The following is a 13,491-nucleotide window of genomic DNA, read 5'->3' on the forward strand; positions in this document are numbered from 1 at the left end:
AGAGAAGCCAACCACTATAGCAGAACTCAGTATAGCTGTGTTGTCTCTACAAAGTGGGAAATGTCCAGGACCAGATGGATATCCTTCTGAGTTTTATAAGAAATTTTGGCACAAGCTAGCCCCTTTACTCATGGATATGTTTAATAAATCATTTGATTTAGGTTGCTTTCCTCAAACTCTTACTCAAGCCTCAATTTCCCTTCTCTTGAAGAAAGGCAAAGATCCCGTAGCCTGCACCTCCTACCGCCCAATAAGCTTGTTAAACATCGACTTTAAACTGTTATCAAAACTGCTGGCGCTACACCTGGAATCTATTCTCCCATCTATTATCTCTTTGGACCAAACAGGGTTGATTCGAGATAGGCATTCCGTTGCCAACCTTAGACGCCTGTTTAATACAATCTATAATGTCTCTAACTCCAATACCCATTAAGCTTTGATATCTTTAGATGCTGAGAAGGCATTTGATAAAGTGGAGTGTGATTACCTTTTTTATACTTTAGAGAGATTTACTTTTGGGGGAAATTTTATTTCTTGGATTAAACTACTCTACTCTGCAAGCCTCAGTTAGGACAAATAATGTTCAATCGGATTATTTTCGCCTCTATCGCTCTACAAGACAAGGTTGTCCTTTGAGTGCATTATTATTTGCAGTTGCCACTGAACCCCTCCGATCTAACCCCCATATTACAGGCATATTTAGAGATGGAATTGAAGGTCTCTCTTTATGCAGACGACCTCCTTTTATATGTTTCCAACTTGTCTATTTCTGTCCCTCCTGCCCTTGCTACTCTTCAATCATTTGGTCAAATATCTGGATACAAATTGAACTTAAACAAGAGTGAGATATTTCCTATTAATACAGCTGCTAAGAATGATCCTCTACAAAATTTACCATTTAAAATTGCCCAACATAGCTTTACATATCTTGGAGTCCATATTACACACACATTTGAAGACCTCTACAAAGCTAACTTTGCCCCCTTATTGACCCGAGTCTGAAAAGACTGTGAACGTTGGTCTGTGAGTCAATTCCGTTAAAATTAATATTCTTCCTCGAATCTCCTCCTTGTTCCAATGCATACCGCTTTTCCTCCCTCAGACCTTCTTCCGTAAAGTGAATAGTCTGATCTTGGAGTTTATCTGGAATAAGAAGGTTCCTAGGCTGCGTAAATATTATTTGCAAAGGCCTAGGCAACTTGGAGGGCTGGCTTTACCGAATCTCCGGTTCTATTATTGGGCAGCCAACATTAGAAATTTTAAATACTGGCTTCAATATTAGGCCTTTGATCCCCCTCCGATGTGGCTTGTTATAGAGGCAAACTCCACCAAACCGGAATCACTGAAGGCTCTAGTACACTCTCCTATACCTTTATGTCCTTGATTACTGCAACTCACTCCTCTATGGCATCAGTGCTAGCTCTATCAAGAGACTCCCAAGTGGTCCAGAACGCATCCACGCAACTTTTACCAAATCCTGGCACCACATCACCCCAGTCCTAAAAGACCTCCACTGACTACCCATCTCCCACTGGATCAATTACAAAATCCTGGTTCTTACTTATAAAGCCCTTCACAAACTGGCTGCCCCATACCTCACCGACCTCCTCTCCCCCTACCAACCCTCTCGGTCCCTCAGATCCACCTCAGCCTCCCTTCTCTCTACCCCCAGGTCCAACCTCCGAGGCTTTGGTGACTGAGCCTTCTCCAGGGAGGCTCCCAGGCTCTGGAACTCACTCCCCCAAATCATTAGAGTCTCAGAAGCCCTCTCACTCTTCCAATCCCGTCTCAAGACACACCTCTTCTCCATTGTGCCCCCCCCCCCGTCCTCTCATCCACCCCTAATCTGAGGCAGACTAAGGACCAAGCACTCGACCGCTGCCCCCCCTCCTCTTGGAACTCCCTCCCCCAAGCACATCAGACACTGCTGCGATCTGCCCACATTCAAGTCATTAATCAGGACTCACCTCTTCAGACTTGCTTTCATCTATGATTTATGTGATTTATGATGTTTGTTTTTCTTCCCCTTTTGTATCTGTCTAAGTCAGAGAGTACTGCTGTCGTCGTGTGTGGCTGCCGCTTCTCCCTCTCATAGCCCCGCTTCCAATCCACCCCTGTATGTCTGTGTTATGTTGATCTGTTGTCTGTTGTCACCCCATTTATTGTAAAGCCACTTTGAATGCTAGAAAAGCGCTATGTTTAATTTGTTATTACTATTATACATTCATCTACTTCTCCCTATACTAAAAACATAATTGTTAAAACCTCTCTTAGGATCTGGGTTCAGTTTAAGCGCTATTTTGGTCTACAATCATTTTCTACCTATGCCCCCATTAGCTGCTAATCATGTTTTCCCTCCTTCCCTGGCAGACCGTGCTTTCATGATTTGGTGAAATCTTGGTATCAAGACTTTTAAAGACTTGTATATTGATAAGGTTTTTGCATCCTATCAGCAACTTTCAGACAGATTTTCACTTCCTAGGCAATATCTTTTCAGATATTTACAGGTCCGTAGCTTTGCCTGTAACATGTTCCCCATGTTTCCCAACCTACCGAATGATTCCATTCTAGACGGTTTTCTGACACCAGGCCCAACCCTGAAAGGCTCAATTTCATATATATACAACAAAATTAATCTTTTACGTCCAGAGTCATTAAACTCTATAAAGACCCTTTGGGAGGAGGATCTGGGGGAGGTAATACCAGAGGAAGTTTGGGCAGAGATTTTAGAATGTGTACATGGATCGTCCATTTGTGCAAGACATGGTCTTATTCAGTGTAAAGTGGTACATTGTACTTACTACACCAAGGCTCTGTTGGCTAAGATCTATGACGGTGTATCACCAGCCTGTGACAGGTGTCAGCAATCCCCTGCAAACCTCATACACATGTTTTGGCCTTTCCCATCCCTAAAAAAATTACTGGACAGAAATTTTCAATACCCTGTCGGAGATAATTGGGGAAAAAAATAGAACCAGATGCTTTGTTTGGGGTCTCCACCCCATCGCCTTCCCTCTCTAAATCCAAAAATGTTTTAGCTTTTGTCCCCCTACTGGCTAGAAGATTAATCTTCACCAGGTGGAAATCAACTGTAACTCCCTCTCATACCCGCTGGATAAGAGACATCCTCTATTTTCTTAGGTTGGAAAAAATCAGATTTTCATTAAATGGCTCCTCCAATAAATTTGGGGTCCATTCTTTCAATTTGTTCAGAAAATGAATTTCCAATTTATCCCTGGCTGAGGCAGCTCTTATGGTTTAGAGGGGTATAATATTGAGTTTGTTGTTACGTGGGTGGTGTGCTGCTGCACTGACTATCGGTGTCAACTACTGACACGGTTTATTGTTGGTTGACTAATGGGGGTTTTCCTTTTCTCCTTTTTGTTGTTTGTTTATGGTTGTGTTGTTTGGTTTCTGTGGGTTGTTGTGGTGTTTAGCAGTGGGTCAACTGTCACTTTTTTTTTGGCCTTTCTTTGTAAAGGGAATGTGTACTTTTTACTCTTTGTGAATGCTGTGATGACACAGGTGTATTTTTTCTGCAAATGCCAATGAAATAAAAAAATAAAAACAAACATTTTAAATTCGTGAATGACGATAACAACAACAAGAGAAGAAAAACAGACAAACAGAATGACATCAAAACATTAAAAAAAAACACAGCAAATTAGGCCTTACTTAGACAGTACTGTCTGCTCACAAAAGCATCTTCAGAGGCCGTGCTAACCTCAGAATAAATAAATAAATAAGTGCTTCCCGAAGTTCATTGAGCACCGTGGGCGGACCTGTTTTGTTTGATGAGAGTACAGCGGGCACCATGTACCTGAATAAACCCCATTATTCCTTTCTCACATGGAAAGTGGGAACACCACTCAACATGTTATTCTCTTTGGCATTAGAAAGCTGAGGGGGAGACCGAGACACAGGCGGGAGACTTCTTAATGGGATTTGATCCAGGACAAATGAGCGTATATGTAGTGGGTGACTCTCGTAATAATGGACGTATTGTCTGCGTACAATTAACCACATCGTGTTTTTTGGAATTCAAAAGAAATCATTAGACAAGTTAGTCATGAGGAGACACTGACGCCCTCGCATGTACCCTTGTGAATACACAGCAGCCTACTAAAAGGAGGGGGGTCTTTATCCAAGGAGTGTGGACCTTTTGATTCCAAAAACAAGCCAGCATTTGATGAAAGACACTTCATGTTGTACGGTTCTAAAACTCATAATCTAGGGCGTCCGGGTGGTGTTGTGGTCTATTCTGCTGCCAAGGCTCAGCGTTTTTACCGATTTTCACTGGAAAATACCCAGATTTTAACCCGCATTTTATTTCCACGGATCCAAAGGTTGTTCCTGTTCGTGTGAGGTTATGTAACAGTGTCCTCTTGTGGCAAAAATCGGCATGCTGGATGGCTTTGAAAAATAAAAACCGAAAACGCTGAGCCTTGTCTGTTGTCTACCAACACGGGGATCGGCGGTTCGAATCCCCGTGTTGCCTCCGGCTTGGTCGGCCGTCTCTACAGACACAATTGGCCGCGTCTGCGGGTGGGAAGCCGGATGTGGGTATGTGTCCTGGTCACTGCACTAGCGCCTCCTCTGGTTGGTCGGGGCGCCTGCTCGGGGGGGAGGGGGAACTGGGGGGAATAGCGTGACCCTCCCACGCACTACGTCCCCCTGGTGAAACTCCTCACTGTCAGGTGAAAAGAAGCGGCTGGCGACTCCACATGTATGGGAGGAGGCATGTGGTAGTCTGCAGCCCTCCCCGGATCAGCAGAGGGGGGTGGGGCAGCGATCAGAACAGCTCAGAAGAGTGGGGTAGTTGGTTGGATACAATTGGGGAGAAAAAGGGGGGGAAAACTTGTTATGTAGTGGAAGGATCACCGTATAATTGATGTTTTAGGTTTCATACATCACACAGTACTGACTATGAGCTCATTTTGGGCTTAAGGTAACGGCTGCTTGATTTCACCGAATATGTTTTTGATGGATAATTTGACCTTTCATTTTTTGAAGTGGGTCGAGTGACCCACCTGACCCCCCTCTCAGCTGTACCTTTGTGACATACAGCGCCACAGATCTCTGAAGTTTGACATACATTTCATGCCCAAACAAGACATCCCGGATCCAACCCTGTTTCAGTCCAGTGTAAAAATGCATAAAATAATCCCCTTAAACTGTGTCCAACACTAATATTTGCACATTTTGCTTTTGAGAATTGCTTTCATGCATTTCTAGATTGGCTGAGGTAGGTTTCGACTGGTGCTGAAGCTGGAACAAAAAAAACCCTAGCAATGATTAACTTAGCATAAGCTATATTTACCCCTGACGACAGCACTGACAGGCAGCAGACTGGGCAAAAACATTTGTGTAGCTCAGAGACGCAACATCTGCCCCATGGTTGTTCAAAAAATGATAGTTTTTTTTACCCCCCCCCCCCCCCCCCATTTTTTTCTCCCCAATTGTACCCAGCGAATTACCCCACTCTTCCGAGCCGTCCTGGTCACTGCTTCACCCCCTCCGCCGATCTGGGGAGGGCTGCAGACTACCACATGCCTCCTCCGATTCATGTGGCGTCACCAGCCGCTTCTTTTCACCTGACAGTGAGGAGTTTCGCCAGGTGAACGTAGCGCGTGGGAGGATCACGCTGTTCTCCTCAGTTCCCCCTCCCCCCCGAACTGGCGCCCCAACCGACCAGAGGAGGCGCTAGTGCAGCAACCGGGACACCTACCCACATCCGGCTTCCCACCTGCAGACACGGCCAATTATGTCTGTTATCCAACTGGTGGTAACACGGGGATTCGAACCGGCGACCCCCGTGTTGTTAGGCAATGGAATAGACCGCTACACCACCCGGACGCCCACAAAATGATGCTTAAGAATTCACTAATATGTTACAGTCTCGTCACGTCATTCCTTCTGATATCAAACAGACTTCCAAAACCCCACGTACTTTGCCACAGGGGAAACATGAATGGATACGGATACAGTGCAAGAGCCCTGAAATGACAAGGCCCATTGTGTGTCTGCAGATTGGTACCTTTGTGACAAAAGGTTCCGGTGTAGGGCGACAAGTCACAGTCACAGGAGAAGCCATCGGATCTCTCCACACAGCGGCCCTGGTTCTTGCAGAGCGACCCGTAGCTGCTGCAGTGTCCCGGACAGCCGGGCTGGACCCCAGGGGTGATCTTGGCCCTCTCCTCCAGGTCCAGCATGACACCGTTCAGCTGCAGAGAGCGGATGCAGCCCAGAAAACCCTTCTGCCTGGATGCTGTGCCTCCTGCCAAAGCATAACACACAATTCACAGTCACCTGCGCTCTCTTTGTCTCTTTTTCAATGTCAGACTGCAAGTCTGTGTTGTGTTTTATTCTGTCTGGCACTCATCTTCTCTATTGTTCTGGCCTATGTGACTAACTGACAGTCCCAGAGGAGATTCACATGACGCCCTGCTCCTCCTGGGCATCATTTTCTCCTGTCAACATTCTGCAACTGGTACTTGTAACATGAAGAGGCAGTGAAAGGGGGGGGGGGACAAATAGGTGTGAGCAAAAGAACGCTTGCCCATTCAAGGCGTGAACTCATCCATCTCACAATCTAACTGGCTGTTGACTGGCCCGTTTAGTGGCTGGCTGGCTTGACTGTCTTGCAGCCTAGGTGTTGGACATCCTTTTCTCTCTTTTTCCTTACACCGGAAGAATGAGCATTGACAATTCAAGCTTGACACAGACACTGCGGTTTGGGTTTTAACATGACAACTTCAAATTGTTCAGAGAATTGAGGTTAGGCAAAATCAGCTCAAACTTGGCAGCCTTTTACTTTTCCTGCAGAACAGTTGTTGCATGTGTTGTACTTGGCAGCACATCGCTAATAGAACTTGGAAATTTCCTGTTGTTCAGTTCCAACTGCTTTTCATAGTGATGGACATCTAGCTGTTTATATATATATATATATATATATATATATATATATATATATATATATATATATATATATATATAGAGTGAGAGAGAGAGAGCATTTTTTTCCAAAACCGTCAATGGTGTCGAGTGCTCAACTAACAAGGAGCGGAATATCAACACGGATACAGGAAAAAAGATGTTAATACATATGCATTAAAATCTTTTTTCCTGTATTAATTTTTTTTAACATTTTTATTAAATTAAACAATTTATTAGATTTTTTTTATGTATTAAAATCTTTTTTCCTGTATCCATGTTGATATATATTTAAATAGATGATGAGCAGGCATACGTCAATATGCTTTGATATTTGCGAGTTTGACCCCTCCATAACTAAAGAGCTGCTAGACAAAGCTATTGATTTTGCCTCAGCATACGCCACAATATCCAACCAAGACAGAGACGTAACAGCCCACGGCAAAGAGTCAATTTTATACCACAAGGGAATCCCACGGCAAAAGCAAGGTAGCAGCAAATTCGACGTGATTATGGGCAGCTTTGACGGGGCAGAGACTTGTGGGCTAGTGGGCTTGTACTTGTTGTCTCAACTGCAGGTCCTAGACATCGGCGTTGGGCTATATAGAGACAACGGGCTGGCAGTCTGCAACAAACCGGCAAGAGAAGTCGCGAGAATAAAAAAGAAAATGTGTAGTATATTCACAAACCCTGGGCTAAAAATTTCGATTGAGGCTAACAAAAACCAAACTGACGTCCTCAACATCTCATCAGACCTTAGAAATGGTACATACATGCCATACGTGAAGCCCAATAATATACTGCAATACATCCACAGAGAAAACAATCATCCGCCCTCCATCTTGAAAAATACCCCAGTGAGCATAAACAAGAGCCTCTCATGTATATCATCTAGTGAAGCCATCTTTAATGAAGCAACCCCACCCATACCAAGAAGCCTTACAAACATGTGGATATAATTTCAGACTTAAGTACAACGCACCACCAATTAACAAGAGCCAGCAACAACAACAAAAACCGCAGCAGAAGGCAGAACATCACCTGGTATAATCCTCCCTACAGCGACACCGTAGCTTCTAATATTGGAAAACTATTTTTCAAATCTTTTGGATGAGTGCTTTACTCCAGACCACCAATTAAGAAAACTATTCAACGGGAACACAGTCAAAATGAGCTACAGCTGCATGCCAAATGTCCAGCAGGTTATTTCATTCCACAACACAAGCATCGTGACCGAGGCACAGACCCCCTCAACGCAGCCAAACACCTCCAACTGCAACTGCCGTGCTATGGCATTGTGCCCTCTTGAAGGAAAATACCAGATAGAGGAAGTCATCTACCAGGCATCAGTGACAAGAGAAGACAAGTGCAATGTGGACACTTACATTGGACTAACGGAAGAGCCTTTTAAAATGAGGTTTAACGCCCATATGAGTAGCTTCAGAAATGAGCATGCAAGAAATGCAGCAGCCTTAAGCCGCCACATTTGGTCATTGGCGAACAAGAATATTAGTTACTCTATCTCATGGAAAATCCCCACGAAGAACAAACAATGCATATTCAATTAACAGCAAAAGATGTAACCCATGCTTGGCAGAGAAATGTTTTCTTATCTGCAGACCTGATCTGTCTACCTTGGACAGTAGAAATGAATTGGCCACCAGCTGTAGACACAGAAAAAATATCTGCTTTGCAATTACAAGTAACCCAGTGTCTTTATTATCCCCCTCCCCCCCATTAGATGATATACTACATGTGATGACCTTCATTAGATGTTGTATTTTTATATTTCAACTGTCTGCTCTTCCAACTGTGCTCCAGCACCCCTCCACTACATGATATACTACATACAGTACCCCAGTGGATGTTATTCTATTCTATTTTAAACGTATGCTTTTTCAAAATGAGCCCCAGTCCCTCCCCCATTGGTTGTAACGTTTCCTATCCTCCCATTGGTTGCTGTGCACCGTAACTAGGGGCGTGATGCGGGGCAACACAGTATTTATTGGCTGTGTTTTTTATTTGCTGTTTAATCACATTGGCAGCTGATGAGTGTGTGACGCACGGAACAGGCTTGCACTGCAATGTATTAAAGTTTTTTTCCCACATCTTTATTAATACATATATTTAGAAAAAAAAAGTGTATATATATATATATATATATATATATATATATATATATATAAGCTGAGCTGGATGAAAAAGCACTGCGATAGATAGCTAGTCTGTACATTATGACTTCACAGGCGCCATGTTAAAATGATGGCCACTCAACCAAAAACAAACAAACGATTAAGAGCAGATGAAAAATTCTTGATGCTCTGCTTTGAGTAAAGGCTTCATCCAGTTGCAGTTGTCTTCCCAAGACAGATAATTTCAAAACACTGCCACATCTCCATATAAACACGAGTTACTCGGCATTCCCTAGCTGGCTGATGGTCACTTCCTGCTAGTTATTCAAAGAGGATTATTGCCTGCATAATTCAGCCAGTCAGTATTCACCCCCATCTCACTGGCTTTGTCCAATCTCATCACTATTTGTTGGTTGATTTCCCTTTCAAAATGTGTGTTTGCAGATATAAACTGACATCCACAATATTTGCAGACATAAAGCCTGGTAATACGAGGTGGATTATCGTTTCCCCCCCCCCCCCCCCACAGCTCGACAGACAGAACACAGAGGTTAAAACTAAGATTTGTTGAGGACTGTGGAGTTTATCAAGTTTGCAGAACTACACAGTTTTACCAGACTCTGGTAAAAAAAAAAAACAGTTTTGGTTTGCCAAATACCGTCTCCTGAGCTCTGCAAGCAAACATTTATTGGCTCACATGAGAAGCCCTGAATTTTATGTAAATGAGCCAAGCCGCCCTGTATGGACAAACATGCAAAGAAATGCACACACACATACAATATGTGTGATCCATCCCACGAGTTTGGTTCTCATTCAGTGTGATTATTGGCCAGTGTTTAGAGGGTGTGGACTCGAACATCTTTTCCCCCCCATAGTACAGCTGAACAGCCAATAACAACCAGACAGACGCATGGCCGCGCTTTCTTCAGGGATACTTCAAACCAATTTATTCCAAGCAACCCATCCAGGGCCAGGGAGGGGTTTTGGAAGGCAAGGTTTTATATAATAATAATAATAGAAGTAATAATAGGAGTAATAATAATAATATGGTTCGGAGTGGCATTTAGGAATTTTTTGCCAAAACTTAACTTTGAGAGATTTCATGTCTGAATCCTAAATTAATTTTGTTTTTAAAATGTCTTGTGTTTTTCTTGTACAGCAATGCTATTATTAACTTTCATTTAACAGACATGAAAGAGTTCTTCATGTCGTTAAGCTCTCTGCTGATGTTAACGAGTGTGTTGTTAAAGGTTGCTCATTGATCGACCAGTGTACGGCTACTTATCAGAAAGATGAAGGTACAGTTTATTAGGCCGCTGTTTTCAAAACAATCATTATGAAGTGCTTAACGAAAAGAAAGAAAGTAAAACAAATATGTAGCGAGATAAAACATCCAGATCCTCAGTAAAATAATGCCAGTAAAGGAATAATTCCTGCACAAGTTCCTGCGACAGAGACGTGACGCCGACCAGCGTCCAGCGTGACTACTGGACTGGAACTAGAGCCACAGACCACAGCCGCACCGAGACGCTACGCCCCGTGTTTCCCACAATACTGTCTGGTCTGAACTAGACTGGGAGGCATGAATTTATTGGGGCATTTGCTGCTGCAAGAAGAAGAAGAAGAAGAAAAAGCAACTACGGGGTTTAATTCCTGCAAATAGCTGTTTGCTGCAGGATGAGCTGGAGAGACAAAAAGGCTTATCTCCTGGAACCATGGGCGGCAAGATAATCATCGTGCCTAGAAATGTGGAGGATCATTTGTAGTGTGTGTGTGTGGGGGGAGGGGTGTGTGTGTGAGTGAGTGATTGTTCTAGTCCTAAAGGTCCAGAGCAATGAAAAGGGAAAAGGCACGAGAGCAATTATCACCAGCACTCTGCTGCTATGATGAGGGAAATGTGCATGTGCCAAACACACACACACACACACACACATGAACAGAGGCATGCACCAACACAACATGCAGGGAGAGATTCAGGTACACACACACACACACACACACACAACGTCTTCGCACCTATGAATAATTGGCTGTTAAGCTGCAAATGGATGTGTCCGTCAGCAGGAGCCTCCTGTGTGGTGGCAGCGAGCTCGTCAACGCAAAGCGACGCCTCCTTGACGTTCCGTTCCGCTCGCACGCTGTGCCATCTGTCATCGTTTAACGGGCCACCCGCCTCCACGCGCACTTCCAGCGGCCCATTCCCCACGTCGAAGGAGAACAGGACCTCTGTGGAGGCTGTGGGGAAACGGGGGGGGGGGCGGTGATGTACAGCGATAGATGTATAGGAGGCAAGAATGTGGGGGTGAAAGGTTAAACAAGAGGGGCAGGAATGGAAAGAACACCGAGGAAGACGGACGACGTGGAAACGAGGTTGTCAGAGATGTTCGGGAGGAGTTGGGGACGTTTGGAGGTGATAGATGAAGAGACAAAGAGATGGACAGAGAGAAGGGTTCGAGAGAGAGAGAGAGGCCGACTCCGGGGAGGAATGGAGTGTGGTGAAAGGAGGGAAAACACAGAGACACAGTGTGTGGCAGGATGTTTGGGTTACTGTCACACCAACAGAGCAAGTTTGACTTGTTGCTCCCAACAGTGAACAGATTGAAAAAAAATAAATCCGTCCAGACACTTGGACATAATTATGTTCCCTGTCAAATGAACCTCTGCTGATCTCTGTAGCCACTCGTCTCAACCACTGCATGTGTGTTACAGTGGTGACATGTACACAACAGTGAAAATGGCTTCATTGTAAAAGAAACCTTCAAGTCTTCTTCTCTTCTCTGTGGATATTTCTGTTCCTCTGTTGCAAACACGTTAAAATAAATCCAGTGCTGTAAGGAAAGTTATTTTAGCCAAACTGTTAGTTGGAGACATCATCTGTGTGGCTCTCCATACAGCCTTTCTCACCCGGAAAGACCCAACACCTTTGTCAAGATGGTCTTTCTTGACTACAGCTCGGTGTTTTAACACCACCACACCGAACAAGCTGGTCGACAAACTCCACGCACTAGGACTAACTCCCTCCACATGCAATTGGATACTGGACATCATCATCAACCGGCCCCAGACTGTAAATTGGACAAGCGCACATCCTCCACCCCTATCCTGAGCACCGGCGTCCCCCAGGGCTGTGTGTTGAGCCCCCTCTTTATACACTCTTCACACATGACTGCCAACCCATCCACAACTCAAACACTATTGTTGAGTCTGCAGATGATACAGCAGTTAACAGGATCATATCGGACAACAACAAAGCTACATCCAGGAAGGAGGTTCAGAACCTGACAACATGGTGTGCTAACAACAACCTGGTCTTAAACACCAAAAAAGACCAAGGACATTATTGTGGATTTTAGGACCTCCAAGAAGATCACACACAGTCCTGTCCACATCAACACAGAGGCTGTGGAGAGAGTCCCCAGCTTCAGGTTCCTGGGAGTCACCATCACAGAGGACCTCTCCTGGGCTGACAACACCTCAGCAATGGCAGGTAAGGCACAACAACACCTTTATTTTCTGAGGAGGCTTACAAGCGCCAACCTCCCCGAAAAGCTGCTCGTCAACTTTTATAGATGCACCCCAGGGAGCATCCTAACAAGCCGCATGACAGCCTGGTCCAGCAGCTGCACCAAAACTGAGAAGAAAGCCCTCCAGCGTGCGGTGAAAACAGCACAGAACGCTGTTGGCATTGAGCTGCCATCACCAGAACATCTCCACAGCACTCGCTGTGTGAGGAGGGCTAATAAGAACATCATAAAAGACATTACACACCCTGGGCACCATCTGTTTCAGCTCCTCTCATCAGGTAGGCACTTCAGATCAATTCGCACATACACAAATAGACTGAAAAACAGCTTCTTTCCAAAAGCTGTGGCGCTAATGAACTCAGACATCTCCTCAGTCTGGTGACACTGACGGGCTGCCACCACTGGGCATGTGCAGTATTTGTAATATTTACTTACATGTCATTTTAAGCCACTTCATATCTGTCACGCCACATCTTTACTGCATTTTTTTGCTGCTGATGCTTTTGCACCTCGTTAAGTTGTATTTCATCATTAATTGTATTGTATTTTATACTTTATATTGCTTATATTTTGTACTTATATTGTTTAGACTCTGTGCTTTTTATTGTTTTATATTTCTTATCTCTTTCCTGTCTTATTTTTTTGTATGCACCCTTTGAGTTTGACACAAGTGCAACTTCACCGTGCTTGCACAATGACAATAAAGTTCTTTAACTTGAGGACCACGTTAAAAAAAAATCTGTTTTGAAGATACAATTTTACATATTTAAGACAATCACTAGTCTGCAAATATCCAAACCGTAAATGCTGTTGTACATGCTCATTTCAGTGGTAGGACTTTGCAGCAGCCAGCCGTGTCAGAATACGGCGGGTCGCACAAAGTCTGAAATAGAAGCTAAGTT

General features: G+C 44.2%; 1 protein-coding gene across 1 annotated transcript in view; it reads right to left on the minus strand.

Annotated features, from left to right (window-relative positions):
• The window catches only part of LOC130109962 (contactin-associated protein-like 4), a 123,184-nt gene that overhangs the window by 17,904 nt on the left and 91,789 nt on the right, over positions 1–13,491 (minus strand). The window contains exons 18-19 of the mRNA XM_056276927.1: positions 11,082–11,300; positions 6,038–6,277 (exon numbers count right to left, since the gene is read on the minus strand). Of these exons, the coding sequence (XP_056132902.1) occupies positions 6,038–6,277; positions 11,082–11,300 (459 nt within the window). The remainder of the gene's footprint in view (positions 1–6,037; positions 6,278–11,081; positions 11,301–13,491) is intronic.

This window comes from Lampris incognitus, chromosome 3, assembly GCF_029633865.1.
Source record: "Lampris incognitus isolate fLamInc1 chromosome 3, fLamInc1.hap2, whole genome shotgun sequence".
In the NCBI taxonomy this organism is placed as follows: Eukaryota; Metazoa; Chordata; class Actinopteri; order Lampriformes; family Lampridae; genus Lampris; species Lampris incognitus.